Genomic DNA, 27,641 nt, shown 5'->3' on the forward strand with positions numbered 1-27,641 from the left:
ATAGACTAAGAACCAGTTTCTTCCCTCCAGACTGGCTGGTGGTTTATAATTTGAAAAGAACAGCCAGGTATAAAAAGAGATGATTTATCAGCAGACCCTTAACAGCCGGGGATTGCCGACCGAAAACATGTCTAGCTCTGCGAAGAAAAACCTGGCTCTTTTAAAATTACTTAGTATATCATCCCCACAGCAAAGGAAGGGTATACTGTGTTCGGCCTCTGACGATTTAGTAGCGGCAATCTCAGAAATAGCACTCGATACCTTAAAAGGAAATGTGCCTTTGATGCAGAATCAAGAGCACATGCTGAAAAAGAAACACACGCTTATAAAAACATTGTCTAATAAAAGGATCTCGCTTAAAAGAAAGAAGCATCTCATGAAGCAGTCTGGGCGGTTTATCGGCCCTCTCAAGTTCTGCTATCCCTCTGATACCGGGGCCTTTGAATAACCGATAATGGAGTATGCAGAAAAAATGTAGCTCCTGCCCAGCAACCAGCTGGAACAATTAAAGGCTTCTGTTCCAGCGGAGGAAAATATCAGAACAACCGCAACTCGCTTACTGGATGCGGAAATGAAGTCTGTTCTTCAGAGGACTGACTTATCCGAATACAAAAAGGCTAAACTCTACAGCACTGTGCTTCAGAGGTACCTAATGTACGTGAGGCAAAGTGATGCAGATAAAGGGAAAATAAGGGTATGTCTACACTACCCCGCTAGTTCGAACTAGCGGGGTAATGTATGCATACCGCACTTGCTAATGAAGCCCGGGATTTGAATTTCCCGGGCTTCATTAGCATAAGCGGGGAGCCGCCATTTTTAAATCCCCGCTGCTTCGAACCCCGTGTAGCGCGGCTACACGGGGCTCGAACTAGGTAGTTCGGACTAGGGTCCTATTCCGAACTACCGGTACTCCTCGTGAAACGAGGTGTACCGGTAGTTCGGAATAGGCACCCTAGTCCGAACTACCTAGTTCGAGCCCCGTGTAGCCGCGCTACACGGGGTTCGAAGCAGCGGGGATTTAAAAATGGCGGCTCCCCGCTTATGCTAATGAAGCCCGGGAAATTCAAATCCCGGGCTTCATTAGCAAGTGCGGTATGCATACATTACCCTCCTAGTTCGAACTAGGAGGGTAGTGTAGACATACCCTGAGTCTGTTTCTACCAGAACAAAGCATGACGGCCAAGACTCCAGAAAGAGCAAACATCTCAGACTCTGTGGTTCAGGAGATGTTGGAAAACATGAATAAGCATTATAAGAAAAACACCTCAGTGTTGCTAAATAAGCTGGGCCAGGATAAAACTATCGCTTTCTGGAATGATAAAGGTGCATTTGTGTACAAAGGCTTGGTGGTTAATGGTTCTAACAAGCTTGACTTAAAGCCGTCACCCAGATACATTCTGTCCCTAACAGATACGTACCTAAAGGGTGGGATGTGTTTATAAATGCCATGGTAGAACTTATTGTCCCATCTTCCATCATGGGCAGAAAACAGAGATCTGTTGGAACACCTGAAGGCCTCAGCCACTGACGCTGGGATGGATAGAGAAACACCGACCCCTTTTTTGCCTTCTAAAGAACAAAAATTGGCTAAACTATCTGAATGGCGCAGTGTGAGAAGTTTGTCATGTTCTAAAAATAATTTCTGAACTTGATCATGTTTTATTTTAAATAAAACACTTCTATATATATTTAAATGTCTTGGTTTTTTCTGAATTGTTCATTGTTTTTAAGAACAAAAATTAAGAAAAATAAACAATTGCCTTTAAACTCCTCACCTGGGGTGCTTTCTTGAGCAACATGGCTATGAAAGTCATTGTGGGATACACATCTGAGTTTGCTGAACCATGTTTTGAGCAAGACTAGACATGCCCAAGTATTTAAATTTATTTTTTACAAAGTTAATCACCATCTGGTCATTTTGCATTAAATCATTAGAATACATTTTTAAAATCTGGTCAAAAGATAAACCCTTGCTACGGTAATGCAAGAAAAACATGCAGTGATAGCCACAGGCGACAGAAAGGGGGTGTTGTAATTGTCTAGTGTGAAACAATGTCGGTGGCATTATTGTTTAAAAATTTCATAATGCTTCTAGGAAACAATGAACTGCTCGCGGGATGCCCGTATGAGTCAAAAAACACTCTGCGGTTACGTTCTGCCAGATATAAAGGAAGCCAGTGTTCACCCGGTTGGTTGTGAGGGTGCGTGTTGACCACCAAACCTAGGGGTCTCAGATTGGCTCGCTGGTGGCAGGTTATCGCAAGGGAACACATCCAAGAAATTCTCTTTTGTATAAGGGTCTGTTGATAGGTCACGTGAGAGCTGCACGGTGTCCATCTTCACATGTAATCAAACAGAACATTTCTCTTCTGATTTATTTCTATGACATTGTCAAAAACCCCATACACTATCATATTAATGGTGACCGTCAAAGCCTTCCCAAAGAGTATTTTTGCTCTGAGGTTCCCTGTTTTAATCAGCGAATAGTGGTCAGTGCGCATTTCTGGTCAGGAGAGAGATCAAAGACAAACAAGGTGTCATTGCGTGCAAAGTCTCATGGTCAATTAACAGAGAATGATCTTTCACGTGATTGCTTGCTGTCTGTATCAGATGCATGTATTCTCTCTCACAGCATCCAGCCTCAAAGTCTGGTTGCAAAGGTTTGGATGGTATCTGTTCACTATACATATACAGGGCCACAAAATTAATATAATAATGGTTTAAAATGAAAGGGGTTTTTAGTGTAACTTCTGCTAAAGGCGTCTTTATCCACAAACCCTAGGACAAGTATTTTCGGTAACTGTCCCAAGCACAAGTTCACCTGGTTACTGACCCTGCTGCCTGCAGGGATGCTAAACACTTTTGTTCCCACATAGTCCACAGGGTATTTAGCGTTAGCAGTAAGCCGGGCCTCTGCATGCCCCAGCCGGACGCCTGGGGCCACAAGCACATTCTTCACAAAGAGGGACACTGATACAACGCACAGTTTAAAGTCCTCAGCCGCATCACCCATTAAACAAAAGGCCTCTTTACTGCCTGTTAATTTTTTCATATCTACCCTGTTCAACAAAAGTTTTTCTTGAAAAACAGGTCGCTGTTTAGATGACCCAGCAGCTCTACTGTCCTGCTCTGGGCCATCAGCCTAGCATGACTAACAAATCCTAGATTCTCGCCATCCAGCTCTGTTTTTTCTCACCATCCAGCTCTGTGTTGTCCAAGAGTGTCTTTGTAAAACAGACCGGCGGAAAATTGTGTAATGAGTGTGTCATTGCTGTAATTGAGAACCAATTCGATAAAGGCCCTGTAAGGGTAACAGTTGATGCTTTGGCTTACTAGGCAGTCTCCCAACGTAACATCCAACTGACTGAAAATAGAGCCCACTGGGTAATTCACCAGGCCTACCGCGGCATCCCTGGGGAGTGCAGTTCCATCTCCTTTTACTATCTTGCAACAAAGGTACAGTAGTGTGTTGTTGAAATCCATATAATCTATTCCATTCCCTGCTATTAAAAAGTCGATGGGGGCAGTCTCCATCACGGCTGACAAAGGTGGCACCTTGATGTAGATGATTTTCTCAATGCTGGTCTGCATACAGGCTATCTGAAACAAGTCTAGTTCGGATTTGGTGCACTCTTCCGACCCGCAGTGAATGAAAGCCATGTTGATTAAAATATCTGTCTTTTACCAGGTACAGAGCATGTCCTCTTTCGTCCTGGCTTCCTCTTCAACTTTTGCTTATGGTCAGTCCTGCATGTCAAAGCTCTTCTTTTAAAGGGTTGGAGGGGGGGGAGAACTGTGCGTCGCGGATATGACACATTACTCTTTCTCTTCCTCCTTCTAATATACATCAGCCCTGACCCCTCCTGTGCAACCGGATTCGCCACCTTTTCCAGAATAGCACGGGAAACATGGCCTATCACATCTCTGGCTACATTTTGAGCGGCTGTTTTTACATGGGGTTTAATAATCTCTAGCCCTTTTCACAAAAGCAGTACAGCTTTTCAAAAAAGGGTATGGAATATTCTGCCCACGCCGGCCCAGTACATCACAGGGGCTCCATGATATCCAGGAAGGGCATATCCAGCCTAGGCTTTGTAATAGTTGCTGTAGACTTAGGGATCACCAAATTTTTTAAGATCGCCATAATAGTGTTTTACTTTTTAGAAACCTCGCTCTTTCTGGGAACGCAGGTGCAGCTTCACAATCACCTTGCCAAAGCAAAATGAGACAGGCCTGTTCTGATCTGTCTTTATTTCAATGATGATGGTGTCGATGTGGTTTTGATGGATGGGTACGTAATGGGTACAAACCACTTAAAGGTTTGTTTAAAAATTCTTTTCCCAAATCAGTTTGTAATTTTTGAGGCATGCGACCTTCACTGAAAATAACTTTAAAGGCCTTGGCTACCTTTTTGCCCATCTTGTCCTCTAGGCCTAAGGCTCAGGCATATTTTGATAAAATGTCTATCACCGTTAAGATATACTTAAAACCGCTGTTGTGTTTGAAGAACTGGTGCATATCCACCAAATCTGCTTCCCATTTTGCATCCATGTCTGAGACAATGGTCTTGTTTTTTTAAAACGTACTCAAGCAGGTTTGTACAAAGAGTAAGCATCCTGGTCTAAAAGCCATGATGTTACCGGTCTTCTATTCAGAGGTTTACTATGCTTTTTGACTTCTTGAAACAAAGGGTTCATCCCACCAAAGCAGCCAACTTCACCAGGGGTGTAATATATTTTCATTAACAGAGCCATATGCATAGACATTACTGTTATTTGTGCTAGTAAAAGATGCTGTAAGTATGGAAGGGAAACATTCATACTAACACATTTAATAAAAGTTTTATTAATCAGCTGGATTAACACACCCTTTTACAGTTGTGTTCAAAAAGGGTGCCATGACATCCCCACCACCATCGTGAAGAGGGAGTCCGAGTTGATTCATTCTTTCATTTTGTCCTTTTGTTCTCAAGATCTGTCTGTCAGACATAAGCAAAAACAGCTGACAAGATAGATTTACTCCCACAGGACTACGGCCATGAAATTTCTCAAAGGCCTCTAGAAAGGAATCGTCGAGCTGTCAAGAAATTGCCAGAAAGAAATAACATAAGATCCTCTGGTAATTTTTTTAATTTTATTTTTAGGTTTACAAAATCCCAGTCAGTTCCTAACCCCCATTATGCCCCAACCTCGCTCATTCATTTACATGTTTGACTTCTTTTCCATTCACCTTGTCCGACTCCTGGGAGCCATGGGCACCTTTCTCCTCCAGGCCATCTAGCTCACTGGGTTGCCCTCTGAACGGTTGGGTTTGGAGGTCAGATGCTGGTGTATCCAATAGCAGTGGGGGTAAAGGGCTCCTGTTCATCTCGCCCTCCTCTTCTTCCTCAGAACTGTCGCTGATGTGGCGCTTTCTCCACATGAGGTGGAGGGCCCTCAGCACCAAAGCAAAGTCCGAACTTCTGGAGGGGTGGTGGTGGAGTCCATTTTTCCGCTCAGCGTTCGCACAATTTCTGAAACGCGCGCTTTGGGAGCAAGATGGCCTCCTCTGCATGGTGCTAGAACTTCTGGGGAAGTGCTCTGCTATGACTGGTAGAGGGCGGCGTGGGAAGCTTTTAGAGGGGTAACATGGCACACTTCTGGGCGGGTCAACTGGTCCCGGAACTGCCCCAATTGGGCAAAGTGTTTCGCAGGGAGGCGGTCCAACAGGGGGAAAACCCTTCCTGATTGGTAGAGGGTGGCATGACGAGTTCTTAGAGGGGTCACATGATACCCTTTACTTCCAGTCATGTGTCCCTCTTACCCCTAGATATACTACCCAGACGGGCAGGTCTTCCAGTGAGAGGGGGCGGGGCCTAAAGGGATCGGGCACGGGACTAATGTTTGATTGCTTGTAGACACCTTATACTACTACTCTCATATCACCTGCTGTAACGGGCGTGGGCAGAACGACTCGGGGAGTAAGAATAAGGCAGCAACTGTCTGTAAAAAGGCACTGGAGACTATGATCGTCGCCTGTAGTAACTGTCGTCATGAAGATGGGATGGATGCCTATGTGAATAAGGGCTCCTCTGAAAATAGTGATGCCTTGGACCGTGGCAGTGGTAAACAAGTTGTAGGGGAGAGTCATTTCAAGCTGGGGACTTGGTGCTGTAGCATCAGGATTGAGCTCCTTATCAAACAGCAACATTTTGAGTCGCATTTCTCTATCACGGCAAGCCCTGGCCGTGAACTTAGAGCAGTGGCCACATTTTTGTGGTATATACGCCTCGCCCAAGCAGCCAGCATCGCCTCATGGCAAAGGGCACAATTGATCCAGGCATCGTGCCTATACTCTTTTCCCTTTTATTTTATTTTGGCAAAGAGCCGCAACGGAGAGAAGCGGCAAAGCCGCAAACAGTTCAAAAAATTGTGTTTTTTTTTAATGTTAAACTAAACTAGAAGAACGACATATATTGAATCCAACTAACTTTATTTCCAATTATTTATTTACAGGATAGATGACGTAACTCTGTGAAGAGAAGAGGAGAAGCAACCACGGATGCTTGAGAGGAACTGGCAGGAGCTGAGCCGCACGAGACGATCAAAGGGCGCAAACGGCGCGAGACACTAACCGCACATGCTAACTACGCCCGGCTCACTACCACTATTGAAAGTCTCAGATCTGTGGTGCCGGGATGATCCCAACACCAACAGTGGAGCACTCACAGGGACCACTCGAAGAAGAAAACAAGGTTTGGCAGAACTTACCCGAGGAATATACTGGGTCTTTTACAGTGAAGTAGCGTCTAAGCCAGGGGTGGGAAACCACAGGTCGAGGGGCTAGATATAGCCCCCAGCTTTCCTGGATCCAGCTCCCAAGGCTAAGCAATGGGGAGCCTACGCTGGTGTTCCAGTCCCCCTGCCAGCCACCCAAGAGGCTGGAGCATACAAAATCTACAAGCCAGGGCTTCCCTATGCTCTGTTGTGCAAGGGGAACGTGGGAAGTGTCTTTCTCCTTCTCAGTCAGGAGCTTCTCACTTTACTTCTCACGTGTGTGCAGCCCCCAACTGATTTTTCTATGAGTTAGTGGTCCCCAACCCAAAAAACGTTCTCTAAGCTCTCTGATGGTCAGATAATTTCAAATACTCTCCCGCAAAGGCTTTAAGATCAGTACTAGAAATTTAGAGATATTGAGTGCTGTGCCCCACCTCAGTTCTCTTTCTCCCCAAGAGCTCTCTTTTCTTCAATTCAGGTAGAGACAGGCAAATTCCCAACTCAAAGAGGAATAAAAGGGTACATTTTAAAGGGTAAAAATGTTTCTAAAGTCTTATTGCTGCAATGAAGCTTTTCCTTTTCTTTTTAAACTTCATAATGTATAACAAACTATTGCAACCACTTTGCAATCACAAAGGAAAACAGACAATTATTTCTTACCTTTTCCATATAATGAACTATAATAGGAAGTTTCTGAAATCTCAACTTACCTGAAACAATGATTTCCGAACTATATAAAAATCCATTTCAAAAGCAGCAGTAAATATTATAACAGGTGTGAAAATATGAAGAAAAAGGACTGGATCAATTCCTGCAATGTACTCTGTCAATGCTTTAACCTGACAATATAAAAAAGCGTATTTATTAATTGATTTCTGGAAACAATAATATATATTATAGAATGCAGAAAAATTAAAAGGTTTTTCTACTACTATAAATCTGCAATGATATTAAGTAATCATTGTGGATTGTAAAAACCATTAAGACAATGTGTTCAATTACCACCTTCTAAACAGTTGTCATCCTCCCTTCATCACACTACACTGCACCTTTCAACAATCTGGACCATCTGTGAAACTAACAGGTAAAATCAGTAGTCTTGTAACAAATATATGTAGACTGCCAGATAGCTTGGTGGCCAGGGAGGCTCTGCATGCTATCCTTGCACTCACAAGTGCTGGCCCCACAGTTCTCATTAGTCATGGTTCCCACCCAATGGGAGCTGCAGAGACAGCAACCGGGTGGAGGCAACACATGCAGTTTTTCTGCATGTAAGGCCACAGGGACCTGACACTGACTTCGAAGACCCATGCAAAACCAAAGCAGTTAGGAGCCTGCATTAGCTCCAGGCCCCCAAAAGCACTAGTAGGGAAGGGGAGGAGCTGATCAGCAGGGCCCACAGGGCTCCTTGAATTTCCTCATGGACAGTGTTCCAAGATTTTCCATCCATGAGTGCACTGAGTTTTGCCTGTGAACCAATATTAAGATCATGTGCGCTTGTTCGGATGTGCGCCACCATGGTGCCCAAGTTATTAACACACGCATTTTATTTTATATATTATGGAAGAAAATATTAAAATGGGATAACTAACAAGGAGCATGACTTTAAATGTTTATTTAATATGAAATCAAATAAAACAAAAATGGCTTGCTACACATCCCACTGGCCTTGACCTCAGTTAGTGTTCTCATATCCTCTGTGATGATGGAGTAGGATATGGGCAGAGCAAATGGACTTAATGAAATGCTAGCCTTAAATCTCTGCTCCTGGGTTTGTCTGTGAGCAGAAACCTTTTCCTTTTATGTGACTTTGATTTTATGATTTCTCCGCATTTCACAAACCGGTCAGAAAATAAGGGATTTCAGCTCAATCAGCTCTTCTCTGGCCAAATCATTTGTGCAAAAGCACCAGACACAATAAGATTATCAGTCACAAGCAGCTTGTCATTTTAGATACAAACATCTTAATTACATAGTGAGAATTTGTCAGGACTTGGAGTGATGCTAATTCTCCCTCCCCCCCCTCTCCTACCGCTGTCACTCTGGTGCCCTGTTATCTATAGTCCCTGGAGCAGTCACAGCACAGTCCCAGCTCCAACTCCAACACACGGGGCAGATGCCCACCACATGATCCTGCCCCAGGAGACGAATAGCCACCATGCAGCCCTAGCCCTAGATGCAGACCTGGAGACAGCAAAAAGTTACCTGGCTCAGCCCCCACTCTCTCACCAGCCTGACCACCACCAATTTCAACAGATAGGACCTAAGTAGTGCAGGGCTGCAGGCATACTGCTGCACAGGTCTGCTAATGAGGTGGGTGGGACTTAAATTATTTCTGCATGTCCTAGAGAGAACTATGCTCATGGACACCAGTCTGAGAAACACTGATCTAGACCAGTATTTCTCAATCAGTGATACGAGTACCCTTAGGGGCACTTGAGAGAAATCTGGGGGGGTACATCGACACAACTGAAACTTGGAAAAAAATGAATTTTTGTTTTAAGTGTCACAGTGCTTTATTATACTGCTCTACAGCCAAAATGCTTCTGAAATAAATGTAGTCAAACTTTACTAATTCTGGGTCACTGAGAATGAAAATCATGCTTAAAATTGTTGATTGGCTCTAGTTTTCAAGATATGCTATTGGGTCAGTATATACGATCCTTGACTTGCGAATGGCAGAGGATAAGTGAGGTATAAAGGGAAGGGATCTCAATTTAAACCAGAAATGACTAAAATACATCTTTGATTGGATCAATGAATAAATCTATGACTGGGTTTGAACAGTACTTGCTTTTTAGGCAAAACAATGAATGATGCAATCTGAAGCTGCTATTGCGTCATACATGATATGAATTGCATCATGTTATTCCTAGAAGTCATGGATGATGCAATCATAACGAAGCTTACATCACTCTCCTGAACAAATTGCTCTATATCAGCTCTAGAAATCATATAGTGCCGTGCTCTCTTATTTGTCAGTGTTTGATTTTGCAAAGTTACACATTTCTGTTTAGCCAGAGTGAGCAGAAATGCCTCGTACTTGTGTGAACAGTGCAGATAGCTTCTGCTATGATTGTGGTGAAGTGACTTTTGCATCACAAAAGTGCAGTATAACCACTATGGTTAAGAAAGCCTATCACCTTTATTTTGGCTGCAAAATTGGAGATCAGGACAAGAGATGGGCCCCACACATATGCTGCAACACTTGTGCAACAAATCTTCGCCAGTGGTTGAACAGGAAAAGGAAATCTATACCCTTTGTGGTGCCAATGATTTGGAGAGAGCCAACAGATCATACCAGCAATTGTTACTTCTGCATGGAGCCTCCAGTTGGGAAAGGTGTGTCAAAGAAGAAAAAGTGGACTGTGCATTATCCAAACATTCCATCAGCTATACGCCCAGTACCCCACAGAGGAAGACTGCCGGTTCCTGATGCACCAGAATCATTCTCACTTGAGTCAGACGAGGAAGAGGAAAAGGATGAAACTTCTGGTCCTGAACCATCAATGTCACAGAACCGACATTTTCTCCCATCCTCCTCCTCTGAACCACACCTTGTGAATAACACAGGGTGAACTGAATGACCTTGTTAGGGATTTGGAACTACCCAACAGTAAGGCAGAGCTGTTGGGCTCCAGACTACAGCAGTGGAATCTCCTGGCAGGTGATGTTAGGGTTTCCACGTTCCGTGACCGTCAAAAGGATCTTGTCCCATTCTTACTCATGGAAGGTGATCTTGTAGCCTGCAACAAGATCGATGGTGTGATGGCAGCCCTCAACATCGTTCACGATCCAGATGAGTGGATCCCCCATATTAACTGGATACGTGTCACCTCAGGAAGAGAAGTGGAGATAAAATTTCTCAATGGCTTAAATGACTGCTTCTTGGAGCAGCTGGTGCAGGAACCCACAAGGGGAGAGGCAATACTCGATTTAGTCCTGAGTGGAGTGCAGGATCAGGTCCAGGAAATGACAGTTAAAGGACCACTTGGGAATAGTGACCATAATATAACAACATTCAACATTCCTGTGGTGGGAAGAACACCTCAGCAGTCCAGCACCCTGGCATTTAATTTCAAAAAGGGGAATTACACAAAAATGAGGAGGTTAGTTAAACAGAAATTAAAAGGCACAGTGACTAGAGCCAAATCCCTGAAAGCTGCATGGAAACTTTTTAAAGACACCATAATAGAGGCCCAACTTAAATGTATACCTCAAATTAAAAAACATAGCAAGAGACCTAAAACAGTGTCACCGTGGCTTAACCACCCTGTAAAAGAAGCAGCGAGGGACAAACAGGTATCTTAAGAAGTGGAAGTCCAATCCTAGTGAGATAAATAGAAAGGAACACAAACACTGTCAAATCAAGTATAAAAATGTAATAAGAAAAGCAAAAAAAGATTTTGAGGAACAGCTAGCCAAAAACTCAAAAAGAAATAACAAAATGTTTTTTAAGTACATTAGAAGCAGGAAGCCTGCTAAAAAACCCGTGGGTCCCCTAGATGATCAAGCTATAAAAGGAGCAATCAAGGACGATGAAGCCATTGCAGAGAAACTAAATGATTTCTTTGCTTCAGTCTTCACGGCTGAGGACGTTGGGGAGCTTCCCGAATCTGCACCGTCCTTTGTGGGTGGTGAATCTGAGGAACTGTCCCGGATTGAAGTGTCATTAGAGGAGGTTTTGGAAGAATAGAAAAACTTAATGTTAACAAATCTCCAGGACCGGATGGCATTCATCCAAGGGTTCTAAAAGAACTCAAATGGGAAATTGCTGAGCTATTATCTGTAGTTTGTAACCTATCCTTTAAATCGGCTTCCGTATCTAATGACTGGAAGGTAGCCAACGTGACACCAATATTTAAAAAGGGCTCTAGAGGCGATCCTGGCAATTACAGACCGGTAAGTCTAACTTCAGTACCGGGCAAATTAGTCGAAACAATAGTAAAAGAATAAAATTGTGAAGCATGTAGAAGAACATAATTTGTTGGACAAAAGTCAACATGGTTTCTGTAAAGGGAAATCCTGTCTTACTAATCTAATTGGGTACATCTAGACTACCGTGTTTTGTCGACGGAAGTTTTGTCGACAGATACTGTCGACAAAACTTCCGTCGACAAAGAGCGTCCAGACACATTGAGTTCTGTTGACAAAGCAAGCTGCTTTGTCGACAGAACTCCGTAGTCTGGACGCAATGTTACAGGCAATAACTCTGTCGACAGAAGGTGTTATGCCTTGTAAAATGAGGTATACCAGCGTCAACAAAACTGCTGAGTTCTGTCGACGTTATGTCGACAGAACTCAGCGGTAGTGTAGACGCTGGTATAGTTTTGTCGACAAAAGTCCACTTTTGTCGACAAAACTAGGCAGTCTAGACACACCCTTAGAGTTCTTTGAAGGGGTTAACAAACATGCAGATAAGGGGGATCCAGTAGATATAGTATACTTGAATTTTCAGAAAGCTTTTGACAAGGTCCCTCACCCAAAGGCTCTTGTGTAAATTACATGGCCATGGGATAAGAGGAAAGATCCTTTCTTGGATTGAGAACTGGTTAAAAGACAGGAAACAAAGGGTAGGAATAAATGGTAAATTTTCAGTTTGGAGAGGGGTAACTAGTGGTGTCCCCCAACGGTCAGTCCTGGGACCAATCCTTTTCAACTTATTCATAAATGATCTGGAGAAAGGGGTAAGCAGTGAGGTAGTAAAGTTTGCAGATGATACAAAACTGTTTAGGATAGTCAAGACAGAAGCAGACTGTGAGGGACTCCAAAAAGATCTCACCAAACTCAGTGATTGGGCAGCAAAATGGCAAATGAAATTTAATGTGGATAAGTGTAAAGTAATCCACATTGGGAAAAATAACCCCAACTATACATACAGTATGATGGGGGCTAATTTGGCTACGACAAATCAGGAAAGGGATCTTGGAGTTATCATGGACAGTTCTCTGAAAACTTCCACACAGTGTGCAGCGGCGGTCAAAAAGGCAAATAGGATGCTAGGAATTATTAGGAAAGGGATAGAAAATAAGACACAGAATATCTTACTGCCCCTGTATAAAACTATAGTATGCCCACATCTTGAATACTGTGTACAGATGTGGTCTCCTCACCTCAAAAAAGATATTTTGGCCTTGGAAAAGGTTCAGAAAAGGGCAACTAAAATGATTAGGGGTTTGGAACGGGTCCCATATGAGGAGAGGTTAAAGCGACTGGGACTTTTCAGTTTAGAAAAAAGGAGACTGAGGGGGGATATGATAGAGGTCTATAAAATCATGAGTGGTGTGGCAAGGGCGGATAAAGAAAAGTTATTTATTAGTTCCCATAGTAGTAGAACTAGAGGACACCAAATGAAATTAATGGGTAGCAGGTTTAAAACGAATAAAAGAAAGTTCTTCTTCACACAGCGTGTAGTCAACCTGTGGAACTCCTTGCCAGAGGAGGCTGTGAAGGCTAGGACTATAATAGAGTTTAAAGAGAAACTAGATAATTTCATGGAGGTTAGGTCCATAAAAGTCTATTAGCCAGAGGATAAAATGGTGTCCTTGGCCTCTGTTTGTCAGAGGCTGAAGAGGGATGGCAGGAGACAAATCGCTTGATCATTGCCCTTGGTCCACCCTCTCTGGGGCACCTGGTTTTGGCCACTGTCGGTAGACAAGATACTGGGCTAGAAGGACCTTTGGTCTGACCCAGTACGGCCGTTCTTATGTTCTTATGTTATGTTCTTATGACTGTTCGTTGATTCATCGAAGACGAGTCTTAAAGCTGTTTTGCTGCATAATGGCAATGTTTTGCCATCAATTCTAGTTGGTCATGCAGTCCATATGAAGGAAACCTATGACAACATGAAACAACTTTTGAGGTGCATAAACTATGACCAACATCAGTGGCAGCTTTGTGGCGATTTGAAGGTTGTTGCTCTCTTGCTTGCTCTGAAGACTAGATACACAAAGTACTGCTGTTTTCTCTGAGAATGGGATAGTTGTGCAAGAGATTCCCACTACATCAGGATAGATTGGCTTCTCCGACAGTCATTGGAGCCTGGGAGGAAAAGTGTTCAGCATCCACCACTTGTTGAATCAAGGAAGATTATGTTACCACCCTTACACATCAAGCTGGGTGTGATGAAGAACTTTGTCAAGGCCATGGAGAAAACACAAACAGCTTTCAAGTACCTCCGTGGAAAATTTCCAAGGTTAAGCGACGCTAAGATAAAGGAAGGTGTCTTTGTTGGTCCTCAGATTTGTGAACTTCTTCGAGATGATGCATCTGACCATGCACTCCGTGGCAAGGAAAAGACGGCATGGAAAGCCTTCCAGTTAGTGGCAATGAATTTTCTCGGAAACAACAAGGCAGACAACTACAGGTTGTTGGTGGAAAACCTCCTCAAGGCATACAAAAGCCTTGGTTACAACATGTCACTAAAGATACATTTTTTGCACTCTCAGCTAGATTTCTTTCCACCGAACTGCGGAGCAGTGAGCGACGAGCACAGCGAGCGATTTCACCAGGACATTGCAACAATGGAGAAACGCTATCAGCGCAAATGGAGCCCATCGATGCTTGCAGACTATTGCTGGACAGTGACAAAAGATGCTCCATTTAATGAATACAAGAGACAAGCCAAGAAGCACAGAGTAGACACTGAATAAGACTAAACTATGTACATAATAGTTTTTTTGCCTTTTGTTTCATAATAAATTTTATTTATATATAACCCTTTTGCTGATTTTTAAAGTGTTACATAAACAGGACAGGTGAAATATCATGTAAAGCAACCATAGACACGTGAAAAGACCTAGATTTACAATTTATGATTAAAACTCTACTATCTACACAATACACATAGATGTAAAATGTAAACACTTAAATATCTTGGAAACAGTAGCCAATCAGTAGTTTTAATTGTCATATTTGAATCCAGCACATCAAAATACATAATAAATAGCACATTTTATCTCTGAAGCAGACGACTTCTAAAAAATTGTAGACCAGTTTTATTTTTGTACTTTTCACACCTACAAATTTCATCGCCCACCTGTCTATGATTAAGTTATTTAAACAAATGTGTTGCGATAGTAGAAAAAAAATTGTGTCTGAAAACTGTAGATACTGAGGGTACTTACAATTTTTTTTTAAAGGGTTACTTTATAAGAAAAGGTTCAGAAACACTGAAGTAGAACATTCTTAACAAATGTTTGCCTAACCTGCTCCTAAAACTTTCCAGTGATGGAGATTCCACATCTCCCTGGTCAATTTATTCCAGTGGTTAACAATCCTGACAGTAAGGATGTTTTTCCTCATATCCAATATAAACTGCCCCTGCTGAAATATAACCCCAATGGTAAGTAACTAATGCATACTTCTTAGTGAAGATATGCGTGGAGGCCCATGCTGTTGCCCTGCATATCTCTCTGATAGGCACATTATGCTAGACTGCCGTTGATGTGGCCATCACTCTCGTGGAATGGGATCATATAGGTGTAGTCAATGAGACTTTGCTGATGGCATAGCATTTGCAAATGCAGTTCGCAATCCACTTGGAGATCAGTTGTTTGGATATCGCTTGCGGTCTGCTATTGATATAAACAGCTTGTGAGATTGCATTTTACCTAGACAGAACAGGACATTTTAGACAATGGCCGGCCTGACGTCCAATGAGTGGAGCCTTGCTACGTTGGCATCTGAATGAGGCTCTTGATGAAAGACTGGTAAGTGTATAGGCTCAATGACATGGAATCATGAAACTATCTTTTGAAAAAATTTCAATGTGGTCTGAGTACGACCTTGTCTTTGTAGAATGTCATAAACAGTGGGTCAGCCATGAGGGTGGCTAGGTCACTGACCCAGGGCCAGATTAAGGGGAGGGCTAGCCGGGCAGCTGCCCAGGGCGCCAACCTACGGGGGGTGCCTGATGGCAGCTCTAAGGGACGCTGCGTGGCCCCCGGCACACAGTGCCTGATAGCATCTCTAAGGGTCGCAGCACACCGGGGAGCGGAGCCGCGCATGTGCAATGCGCCTGGGGGCAGAGCCATACATGCGTCGTGTGCCCACTGCCCGGGGCACAGGAATGCCTCAAGCCGGCCCCGCACTGACCCCTCTGGCTGTCGTAATTACTATTAAAAATGTTACCTCAATGGAAAGGTGGGCTAGTGAGCACTTTGCCGTGGATTCAAATGGAGGACAACCTAGTGTGTTCAAGGCTTAAGTTGAGATCCCAAAATGGAACTACTGGCTTTACTGGAAGGTATTGTCGAGGCCTTTCATAAATTTCTTAATGGTTGGATGAGAGAACAGAGTTTGTCCGTCCACTTTATCATGCTCACTTGATACTGCTGCGAGATCAACCTTAATGAAAACATTAGACAAGCTCTGAGATACTAGTGCAAGGAGATAATCTAGGACTGTTGTGAGCTGTGATGATCGTGGCTAGTGTGCTCTGTGGGTAGCCCGCGTGGAAAAGCGTCTCCATTTGTAAAGGTAATTTTTCTTGTACTCTGTTTACGGTAATTAAGGATTATGCTTTTTCCTTCTTCCGAGCAGGTAAATGAGTGAACTGTTAATCCTGCAGGAGCCCTGAGGTCAAATGCAGCTTGTATGCCTCAGGATGCAGAATCCAGCCCTAGTCTCGGTGCGCTATGTCCGGTCATGGAGGAAGCAGAATCAGAGGAGCAAATGACATCAGAGACAGATAAAGATACCATGTCTGTCTGGACTACGCAGGTGTCGTCATGATCACCTTCGCCTGGTTGCACCTTATCTTGTGAATTATCTTCCCTATGAGAACAGGCAGAAAGGCATATAATAGATTATGAGGCAAGTTGCTGATCATGGCATCACCCCTGGAGTTCTTACCGAAGCCCTCTCTGGAATAGAACTTGGGGCACTTGGAACTGTGTGATGTTGCAAATAAGTCTATTTCCCCAAAGCCTCACCTGAGAGAAATGGAATTCAGGGCTTGAGGATGTATCTCCCACTCATGCTTCTGGTGGAAACAGTGGCTGAGCTAGTCTGCTGTGGTATTTTGTTCTCCTGGAAGATATATGGTGGATATGTCTATTTTGTGGAATATGCACCATGTCCATAGGGCAACCGTTTAGTTGCAAAGCTGATGTGATCTGGCTCCACTTTGCCGGTTTATGTAAAACATGCATGCAGTATTGTCTGTACATACACTGATTGCCTTGCCCTGAATTAGAGGGAGAAAGTGTTTGCATGCCCTTCTTACGGCTCTTAACTCGAACTCATTGATGTTCATGTTTGTCTCCTCGGGAAACCATCTGTCCAGCATTGTGAGATTCTGCATATGGGGTCCCCAACCTTCCAGTGAGGCGTCGGTTGTGATGTGGAATGACAGTATTGGCCAGTGGAAAGGAATCCACCACAAGAGGCACTGTCTGACCCTGTTTGTAGGGCTGAGGACCGCCTTTGGTGCGGTCCACTATAGAGGGCAACAAACGGTTTGTTTTCCTCCAGGCTTTAGTTCTGTCAATATAAAAGGCGAGCGCATGCCGAACATCCAACCTATGTAACTAGGCTTCCCGTGGTGAAGCATAGGGAGCTGAGCAGAATGAAGAGTGTACAATTGGCTCATTAAGATGGAATGTGCAACATACTTTTGGGATAAAGGCTGGATGAGGCCTAAGTATGACCGGATCCTTGGTAAAAAGGATAGTGGCACTGTTGACATCAGTGCCACTATCTCACTCACTCTATGGGTGGAGGTTATAGCCAGGAGAAAAACAACTTTAAGTGTCAGCAACTGAAGGGACATGGTGGCCAAGAGGAGGCCAAATGGAGGCTGGATGAGTCTTGGATACTAGGTCTAAGTTCCATGTCGGTGGTGGGGGTCTACACGGTGGATTCAAGTTGGTAAGGCCCTTAAAGGAATCTTTTCGTAGTTGGATGTGAGACTATCGATGTACCATCTATAGAGTGACGGAAAGTGCTAATTGCCCCAAAGTGAACTTTGAGGGATGGAAGGGAAAGCCCCCCCTGACTGAGGGATAGGATATACTCAAGTATGTGCTGGATAGAAGCAGCCTCCAGAGTGAGTCCATTAGTAGAACACCATGACATGAATCTTTGCCACTTAAACTGGTAGGTCGTGCGAGTGGCACCTCTTCTGCTGTGAAGGAAGATGTTCTTCACTTGGTCTGAACAAGCCTGCTTGGATTGGTTGAATCAGTTATGAGTGAAGCAGTCAAACGCAGGGTGTGTGGCTGCAGATAGACAAAGTGCCCTTGGTCCTGTGTTAACAGGTCTGGCGGGTTCAGTAAGATATATGGCTTCCGGAGGGATATTATGTGCAGGAACGGAAACCATGACTGCCTCGCATAGGCCAGGGCTATGAGAATCATTGTGGCGTCATCCATCTTGATTTTTGTCAACACCCTGGGTATGAGGACGATGGGAGGGAATGCGTAAAGCAGAAGTAGTTACCCTGTGAAGTAATGATTGTTCTTCGAGATGTGCCCCGTGGGTGCTCCACTCTAGGTGACGGGTCCCATCCCGGCGCCGCAGCTCGGAGATTTCTCATAGCCGTGCTCTGCCGTCTCACACATGCGTGCTTCCCCAGCGAGGAGTTCACGCCTTTGATCAGCTGCGCGCGAGCCGGTAACCATCAGTTCCTCTCATCCGCTCATCTGAAAGAAACCAATAAAGAATTCTGGAGCAGGGACGAAGGGCGGGTCGTGGAGCACCCACGGGGCACATCTCGAAGAACAATCGTTACTTCACAGGGTGAGTAACAACTACTTCTTCGAGTGGCCCCGTGGGTGCTCCACTCTAGGTGACTCTGGAGCAGTACCTAGGATAGAGTTAAAGCGCTCCAGAATCAAGACTACCAGCACGATTAAGTACAGCTGTAGCCACAGAAGAGTCTGAAGCAAACTGATTGACTATTATGAAGCACTATTCTAAAATCACATTAGAAGACCATGTTGCTGCTCTGCAAATGTCACGAAAAGACACTCCGCTCAGAAAAGCTGTAGTTGTAGCAACTGCTCTAGTCGAATGAGCCCTCGGAAGAAAAGGGAGAGGCTTACCTCGTAGCGAGTGACACATGGATATACATGAAACTATCAGCCAGGAGATGTGCTGAGAAGTCAGAGGTTGTCCCTTCGAACGTTGTGCTAATGATACTATCAAGCGGTCTGTCTTTCTAAAATCCCATGTTCTATCAATGTAAAATGCTAAGGATCTCCTCACGTCCAACGTGTGTAGCAGCATTGCTTGCATTCAGGTATGGGGTTTAGGGAAGAAACATGGTAAAACCACCAGCTCATTTATATGGAATTCAGAAGAAACCTTTGGAATAAACGCCGGATGGGTCCTCAATGTCACTGAATTCTTGGAAAAAATTGTATATGGAGGTGAGGCCATAAAAACTGCTCTCTCACTCACTCTGTGAGCAGATGTGAGGGCTAGGAGGAAGAGACGCTTGACAGTAAGTAAGCGTAAGGGTACTGTAGCCAAGGGCTCAAAGGGAGGACGAGTCAAAGTTTCTAGGACTAGATCCAAGTTCCATAGAGATGGAGGTCTCCGTGGAAGATGAAGGTTCGAGAGCCCCTTCAAAACCCTTTTTGTAATAGGGTGACCAAACAAGGAGACATCCTCATCCCTATGGTGGAATGCATTAATTGCTGCCAGATGTACTCGTAGAGATGCAACTGCTAGACTGTTGTCATGCAGTTGTAAGAGGTATTGTAATATACAGGGTAGAGTTGCGCAACGAGGATCTACATCAATTTCCGCGCACCATGCTTGGAATCTGGACCACTTAGCTGTATAAGCTGATCGGGTAGATTGTTTCCTACTATGCATTAACACTTCCGACTCACTGAGAACAGGACTGCTCGGAGTCGGTAAACCAACAAGCATCCACGCTGTGAAGTGCAGAACTTCGGGTCTTGGATGACAGAGATCCGTTGTGTTGGGTCAACAAATTTGGAAGAGAAGGCAGAAGATACTGTACTCACTGACATATGGTGGAGCGTTGAATACCAAGGCTGACGAGCCCACGCCAGGGCTAGAAGGATCACCTGGGCTCTGTCTGTGTTGATTTTTTCGAGAACCTTGGAAATCAAGACTACTGGGGGAAAGGCATATAGTAATGACCTTCCCCAGTGGAGAAGGAAGGCATCCCCCAGAGAGTGACATCCTATTTCGGCTCTTGAATAGGCGGGACATTTCGTATTGCATTCCGTTGTGAATAAATCTATCGCCGAAGACCCCATCGGGCAAAAATACGAGTCAGTACGTCCATGCAAACCTCCCACTCGTGGTCGTGGGGGAAACACCTGCTGAGAGAGTCCGCTATTAAGTTGTCGACACCTGGAAGATACGAAGCTGTTAGAGTGGTGGTGTTGCTGATACACCAATTCCATAAGCAAATGCTCTCCGCACAAAGAGAACGAGACCAGGCATATCCTTGTCTGTTGAGGTAAAATATGGTTGCCACATTGTCCATCAGAATCCTGGTAGCTGTATTCTGAATCTGCGACCAAAAATGCTTGCAAGCAAGGCGCACCACCTCAAGTCGAGAACACCGATATGCAATAGCATTTCCTGTGTCGACCATCGTCCCTGGACCGTGCGACTGTTCATGTGAGCTCCCCAACCCGTTAGGGAGGCATCTGTTATCAGTTCTGTAGGTTGTGGTCAATGAAATGGAACGCCCTCAAGAAGATTGGCCAGGTTGACCCAGCACTGTAGGGACACCTGTACATACTGTGGCACCACTATTGGTCTATGAACACTGTGCTTTGCCAGAACATAAACAGTGGCCAGCCAGTGTTGGAGGCAACAAAAACGTAACCTTGCGTTGTGCACTATGACGGTGGCAGCAGCCATATGCCCCATCAACTATAGACAGATGCGCATGGGAATTGTCAGAGCATGTACCACAGTGTGCACCAGATCTTTGATTACCGTAAAACGTTCCATTGGTAAGTACGCTCGTGCCATGGTGGAATCGAGTCATGCACCTATAAAGACAAGGTTCTGGGATGGAACTAGTGATGACATCTTTAATTTATGAGAAGGCCCAGAGCAGCAAATGTGTTGGACACTGTTCGAACCATATGGCATGTTTCTATATACATCATGCCCCTGATGAGGCAATAGTCTAAATAGGGGAAAATTGTCACTCCCAATCTGCACAGATGGGCTGCAACCACTGCCAATGTTTTGGTGAAAACTCTGGGACCACATGCCAGACCGAAGGGTAGAACTTTGTATTGCTAGTGTTTGTCCCCCAATTGAAAGCGGAGAAAATGTCTGTGAGCTACATGGATAGCTACATGGAAATAAACGTCTTGTAAATCGAGGACTGCAAGCCAATCCCCTTTGTTCAATGACGGAATGATAGTTGTTAAGGTTACCATCTTGAATTGAAACTTCCGAAGATGCCGATTTAGCTTTCGAAGGTCTAGAATGGGTCTCCAGCCTCCCAACTTTTTTGGAGAGAAAATATCGGGAATAAAAGCCTTTTCCCCAGAACTGCTTGGGAACTCTCTCTATTGCTCCAACGGCGAGCAAACGTTGAACCTCTTGTTGCAGCAGTTGCTCGTGAGAGGAGTCCCTGAAGAGGGACGGGGCAGGGGATGGAGAGGCCGGACTGCACTACTTCTAGTACCCATCTGTCTGTGGTGATGTCGGACCAACAATGGTAAAATGATCATAGGCAATGGTGAAAGGTCTTGTTTTCCATGTTGACTGCGGGCAGCTGGTTTGCATCCTCGACAGACAAGTCAAATCTGCTGCTTAGTTGACGATTGATTGGTCGAACGGCCCTGTTGGGGTCGCTTGCACTGAGGACATTGCCTACGGCGTTGATTGTCTAAGGGACGTGATTGTTGTCTAGAGAAATTAAAATCATATCTTTGTTGATAAGGTAAGTAACGTCTACATTTGAAAGAGTGTGTACATCCCCAGTGTATGTAGAGTGATACATGAATCTTTTCCTGAGTGAAGGACTTCATTGGTGTTCACCACAAAAAGCTTAAGCTTGTCAAACGGTAGGTCCTCAATCTTGCTTTGCATCTCCCTTGGGACTTTGGCAGATGACAGCCACGATGATCTCCGCATGGCAATACTTGTGGCAGTGGCTCTAGCTGCGTCAGCCACATCCATGGCAATCTGCTGTGCAGTACTACACGATGCGTACCCTTCTTGCACTATTGCTTTCAAGAGTGGTTTCTTGTTCGGGAGATGATGCAGTCACTCCGCTAATTTTGAATAATCATCATAATTATGATAGGATAAATGGGCTGAATAATTAGCAATGCACAGTAGAAGTGTTGCTGAGGAGTAGACTTTCCTACCAAATATGTCTAATTTTTGTTGTCCTTGTCCGGAAGCATATTTTTGTACTGTGGCGCCTTAGACCTACATTGGACTGCATCCACCACTAACGAATTAGGCTGGGGATGACTGAATAAGAAGTCCAATCCTTTCGCCGGTACAAAATACTTTGTTGGCCTTCTTACTCATAGGTGTAATCGATGTTGGGGTTTGCCATATTTCATCCGCCACTTCCATGATCACATCATCAATGGGTAAGGCGATCTTTGCACATTGTTGTGGACGGAGATTTTCAAGAGACAGTGCTTTTTAACCAGAACATCCATTAGCTGTATTTTCTATGTGTCTGCCACACGTTTAAACAGGTCTTGAACTTCTCTCAGATCATCCGGTGGAGAGACATCACCAGGGAATATCGCCTCAACCTGGAGGACAAGGAGCAGTTTGCTGGAGAAGTTTCTGGTTTGGGGTCTTCAACATCAGACATCTGCTCCTCTTCCAGCTCGGTCTGATCTAGTTGGATCATTGGACTCTTACATGGAGAAGGTGAGTCTAGGTGCTGTGATTGATGAGGTAAGTAGTTTGCACTTGATCGTTGACAAATCCAGGAGGATCCCCTACGGGAGAACAATGTATGATCATGCTGGGGATGATCATCGTATGGTCTATGGTAGCTCTCATAATACCGTTCAGAACGCAATGGGGAAGAGTGGCATGACGAGCGTGCACTACCATGCTGAATATAAAAGACGTGGCATGGGGAGCGTCTAACAGACTCGTATCTTGAGGATCGACCGGGTAAGTGGGATCATGAACGGGTCCAACGTGTTTTTAGATACTCTGCGTCCCTGTAATTACGCCGTCCATACGTGACCCGTGTAGGAAACTCTATAGACATGATAGCAACCATACCTTTCTGGTAAAAAATCTGGAGACAGTGATCTGTCTCTATAATGAGTCTTTGATAATGCCTTCCTAGGTAGGGAGGTGTCTTCTACCCTGACAGCCACAGGAGAGCCAGGCACCGAATGGCAATGGAGTGATGCCAGGGAAAGCAGCTGTTGCTGCGTTGATGCTGGCGCTGGCAGAATGACCGGTGCCGGAGTCAGCAGCACTTCCGAGGCTGAGGCATCAGGACCTTCTGCCTCGGAGCCCAGTGCCAGAGGAGACAGTGCCTTGGGGGACGGTGCTGGTGAGGTAGACACTGTTACAACCGGTGCCGCTGAAGCCAGTGCAGAGCAGCTGGTCAGTTGCGGCACCGGCATCAATTTCAAAGAGCGCACAGCTGAGGCTGGTGCAGGCTTGCCGGCTAGCTACGGCACCACTCCCAATGCCGGCGCCAATGCCACTCTTGCTCTCGGAGACGGGGGCTCTCTGATGGCCGCCCCAGCAGATTGTCCAGACCCCTCTGGGGTCACTGAAGACGTTGCAGCTGCTGAAGGAGGGATCGCGCTGGGGACGGCTTCAATCACTGAGTCGGCCAGTCCCGGGGAAGCCGCCCTCCGTTTTTGTTCGGGGGCTTTTGTGGTTGCGGGAGGGATCGGGTCAGGCTGCAATGCCTTCCCGAACATCAGCATGCATATCTTCATCTCCTGCTCCCTCCGGGCTCTTGATGTTAATTTTCTGCAATGGGTGCACTTCTTGGGGACATGAGCTTCCTCCAGGCACCTAATACAGGTGTCATGGCCGTCAGCCGTTGGCTTGGGCTCATGGCATGCCAAACACTTTTTGAATCCGGTCGATCCAAGCATTTTTGGTATGGGTACAGATTTAATGCCTGTATAAGCCCGGCGTGAAGCCTTGTCAATTTCACTTTTAGCGCTTTGCTCAGCGCTTTAAGAGAAGTGGCTTAAGGAAAAAAACCTTCTTTTCTTTTTTTTTGGACTGTCTTTTGTACAGGAGAACAAACTAACAGAACACAACTAACACTAAGAAATGTAACTAATTACAGATGCAAAAACTAACTGAAACCATTCTGAAGAGAAAACTCAGGGAGCTCTGACCGCGACCTGAGGAGGTTGAGAGGAACTGACTGTTACCGGCTCATGCGCAGCTGATCAAAGGCATGAACACCTTGCTGGGGAAGCACGCATGCGCGAGCTGGCGGAACACAGCTATGAGAAATCTCTGAGCCATGGCACCAGGACCTGTCACCTACAGTGGAGCACCCACGGGGCCACTCGAAGAAGAAAAGTCTCTTCCCACCCTCTCCCCCCATGAAGAAGGAAGGTGTCCCCAGAGAGCTTCAACCTATATCAGCTCTGGAACAAAAGCAGACGCGTTTCGCATTTTCGTGCAAGGCGAAGAGGTCCATGCGAGGGAAGCCCCAACAGCAGAATATATGGTGCAGTACATCTGTACAGAACTCACATTCATTAGCAGGAGCGAAATGTCTGCTCAGGAGTATGCTGTGAGGTTGTTCATGCCAGGTAAGTATGACGCTGTTAAAATTATGTTGTTTCGAGTGCACCAATTCCAGAGATGGACCACCTCTGTACAAAGGAGTAGAGAGCGTGCTCTGCCTTGGCAATTGACATAGTACATGGTGGTGATGTTGTCAGTAAGTACACCTACAGTCTTGCCATGGATATGCCGCTGAAAATGCTTGCAGGCATTGAAAACTGCTCTGAGCTCTAGCAAATTTATGTGGAGGGATACTTCCACTCACAACCACTTGCTCTGCACACACATATCGTTGAGATGTGCCCCCAGCTGATCAAAGATGCGTCTGTAGTGATGTGGATGGTGGGGGAGGCTAGTGAAACAGGACTCCAACTAAGAGGTTGTGTTGGTTGGTCCACCACCAGAAGGAGGCTCGCACTTTGGACGAAGGAGAAACCAGTCTTGCGACCTGATGCTTTGTGTTGGTATATACTGATGCCAGTCAGTGCCAAAGGCAGCAATGATATAACCTGGCGTGAAGTACTACATAAGTTGTGGACACCATGTGCCCCGTTAGCTGGAGACAGATAAAAGAACGGTTACTTACCTGTAACTGTTGTTCTTCGAGATGTGTTGCTCATGTCCATTTGAAGTAGGTGTGCGCGTCTTCCGGAGCATTTTCCCTAGCGGTACCTGTAGCGCTGGCAGGGCGCCCCCTGGAGTGGCGCCGCCATGGCAGGGCATAAGTACCCCTACCGGCGCTGCCCCACCTCAGTTCCTTCTTGCCGGACACTCCGATGAAGGGGAGGTAGGGTGGGAGTCGAATGGACATGAGCAACACATCTCGAAGAACAACAGTTAAAGGTAAGTAACCGTTCTTTTCTTCTTCGAGTGGTTGCTCATGTCCATTCGAAGTAGGTGACTACCAAGCTAACCCCACGGAGGAGGGGTCGGAGCAGTCAGACCACCAGAGTCATGAAAAAGATCCACAAACAGAACGAATTTATTCAAACAAGCCAACACACAGAGGCACGTAATAACTCAGCATATTTACATCACAGATTTGAGGACTGCAGAGTCCACACCTGCATCCTCCCTGGCCTGCTGTGCTAGCGCATAGTGCGCCGTAAAAGTATGAAGGGACGACCATGTGGCCGCCCTGCAAATTTCCGTAATTGGTACTTGAGCACCAAATGCTACCGAGGACACCTGCGCCCTGGTAGAGTGTGCTTTTACCCTGGGCGGAGTTTTACCAGCCAGTTGATAACACCCCCTGATACATTGTGCAACCCAGTCAGACAACCTTCGTGTCGAAATAGGTGACCCTTTCACCCTGTCCCCAAAAGCAATAAACAACTGTTGGGATTTGCGAAAAGGCTTGGTCCTCTCAATGTAGAACGCCAGCGCTCGCTTAGCATCCAGGGAGTGAAGCACCCGCTCCTTAGCGGAGCCATGGGGCTTCGGGAAAAAAACCGGGAGATAAATTTCCTGGGACAGGTGGAACAGTGACACCACCTTTGGGAGGAAGGCTGGGTGAGGCCGGAGCCTCACGCTGTTATGCGAAAAAACAAGGTAGGGCAGATCAATAGTTAACGCCCTTAGTTCAGAAACCCTTTGAGCAGATGTAATGGCCACTATGAAAGCAACTTTCCATGAGAGGTGCTTCAGGGAACACGTAGCCAACGGCTCAAAAGGGGGTGACATAAGTCTGTGCAGGACCACATTGAGGTCCCAGGCGAGAAGCGGGGCCCTCACTGAGGGGTACAGCTTTTCCAAACGGGTAAGAAACCTTTTAACCACCGGGTCAGAAAAGAGGGAAACTCCTGCCGTACCGACATGGAAGGCAGAGAGAGATGCCACATGGACTTTGATAGAAGAAAAGGAAAGGCCACTGGACCGAAGCTGGAAAGATAGTCTAGGACAGTTGGGATGGGGCAGAAGATGGGTGCACTCCTCTTCGGGACGCCCAAGACGAGAAACGCCGCCACTTGGCAGCGTATGACCATCTGGTAGAGGGTTTCCTGCTACTGAGGAGCACCATCTGAACCTCTTGGGAACATTCCCTTTCAGGTTGGTTCAGGCATGGATAAACCAGGCCGTTAGGTGGAGAGATCTGAGATTCGGGTGAACCAGATTCGAACTAGCGGGGTAATGTAGGCATACCGCACTTGCAAATGAAGCCCGGGATTTGAATTTCCCGGGCTTCATTTGCATAAGCGGGGAGCCGCCATTTTTAAAACCCTGCTGGTTCGAACCCCGTGCAGCGCGGCTACACGGGGCTCGAACTAGGTAGTTCAGAATAGGAAGCCTAGTCCAAACTACCTAGTTCGAGCCCCGTGTAGCCGCGCTGCACGGGGTTCGAACCAGCGGGGTTTTAAACATGGCGGCTCCCCACTTATGCAAATGAAGCCTGGGAAATTCAAATCCCGGGCTTCATTTGCAAGTGCGGTATGCCTACATTACCCTCCTAGTTCGAACTAGGAGGGTAGTGTAGACATACCCAGAGTGTAAAAGGTGGGGGCCTGCAAAAGTCCTTAAAAACCTTGCCTCTATAGGCTCTGCTTACAAAAAGAGTCACAAATGCACTAGGGATGTGAAGGACTAGTCAACTATCTGATAAGCGTTTGCTAGGGATATGACAGGATAGTTAACTAGTTGCTTCCCCCACCCCCACTTGCTGCCTCTATGAGAAAGAGGCAGCAAGGAGAGGGGAAGGTTTGCAGATGATACTAAGTTTGCAGATGATACCAAACTGGGTGGGATTGCGACTTCTTTGGAGGATAGGGACATAATTCAAAATGACCTTAGCAAGTTAGAGAAATGGTCAGAGGTAAACAGGATGAGGTTTAATAAAGAGAAATGCAAAGTGCTCCACTTAGGAAGGAACAATCAGTTCCATACATACAAGATGGGAAGCGACTGTCTAGGAAGGAGCATGGCAGAAAGGGATCTAGGGGTCATAGTGGACCACAAGTTGAATATGAGTCAACAGTGTGATGCTGTTGCAAAAAAAGCAAATATGATTCTAGGTTGTATCAACAGGTGTGTTGTAAGCAAAACTCGTGAAGTCATTCTGCCGCTCTACTCTGCACTAGTTAGGCCTCAGCTGGAGTACTGTGTTCAGTTCTGGGCGCCACATTTCAAGAAAGATGTGTAGAAATTGGAAAGGGTACAGAGAAGAGCGACAAGAATGATTAA

The 27,641-nt window shown here is 45.5% G+C and overlaps 1 protein-coding gene across 1 annotated transcript in view; it reads right to left on the reverse strand.

Annotated features, from left to right (window-relative positions):
• LOC112547202 (solute carrier family 9 member C1) overlaps window positions 1–27,641 on the reverse strand; it is a 384,240-nt gene that overhangs the window by 345,969 nt on the left and 10,630 nt on the right. The window contains exon 3 of the mRNA XM_025188925.3: window positions 7,466–7,594. Within this exon, the coding sequence (XP_025044710.1) occupies window positions 7,466–7,594 (129 nt within the window). The remainder of the gene's footprint in view (window positions 1–7,465; window positions 7,595–27,641) is intronic.

The sequence above is a fragment of the Pelodiscus sinensis genome, chromosome 5, assembly GCF_052426305.1.
Source record: "Pelodiscus sinensis isolate ZL-2025 chromosome 5, ASM5242630v1, whole genome shotgun sequence".
NCBI classification, from domain to species: Eukaryota; Metazoa; Chordata; order Testudines; family Trionychidae; genus Pelodiscus; species Pelodiscus sinensis.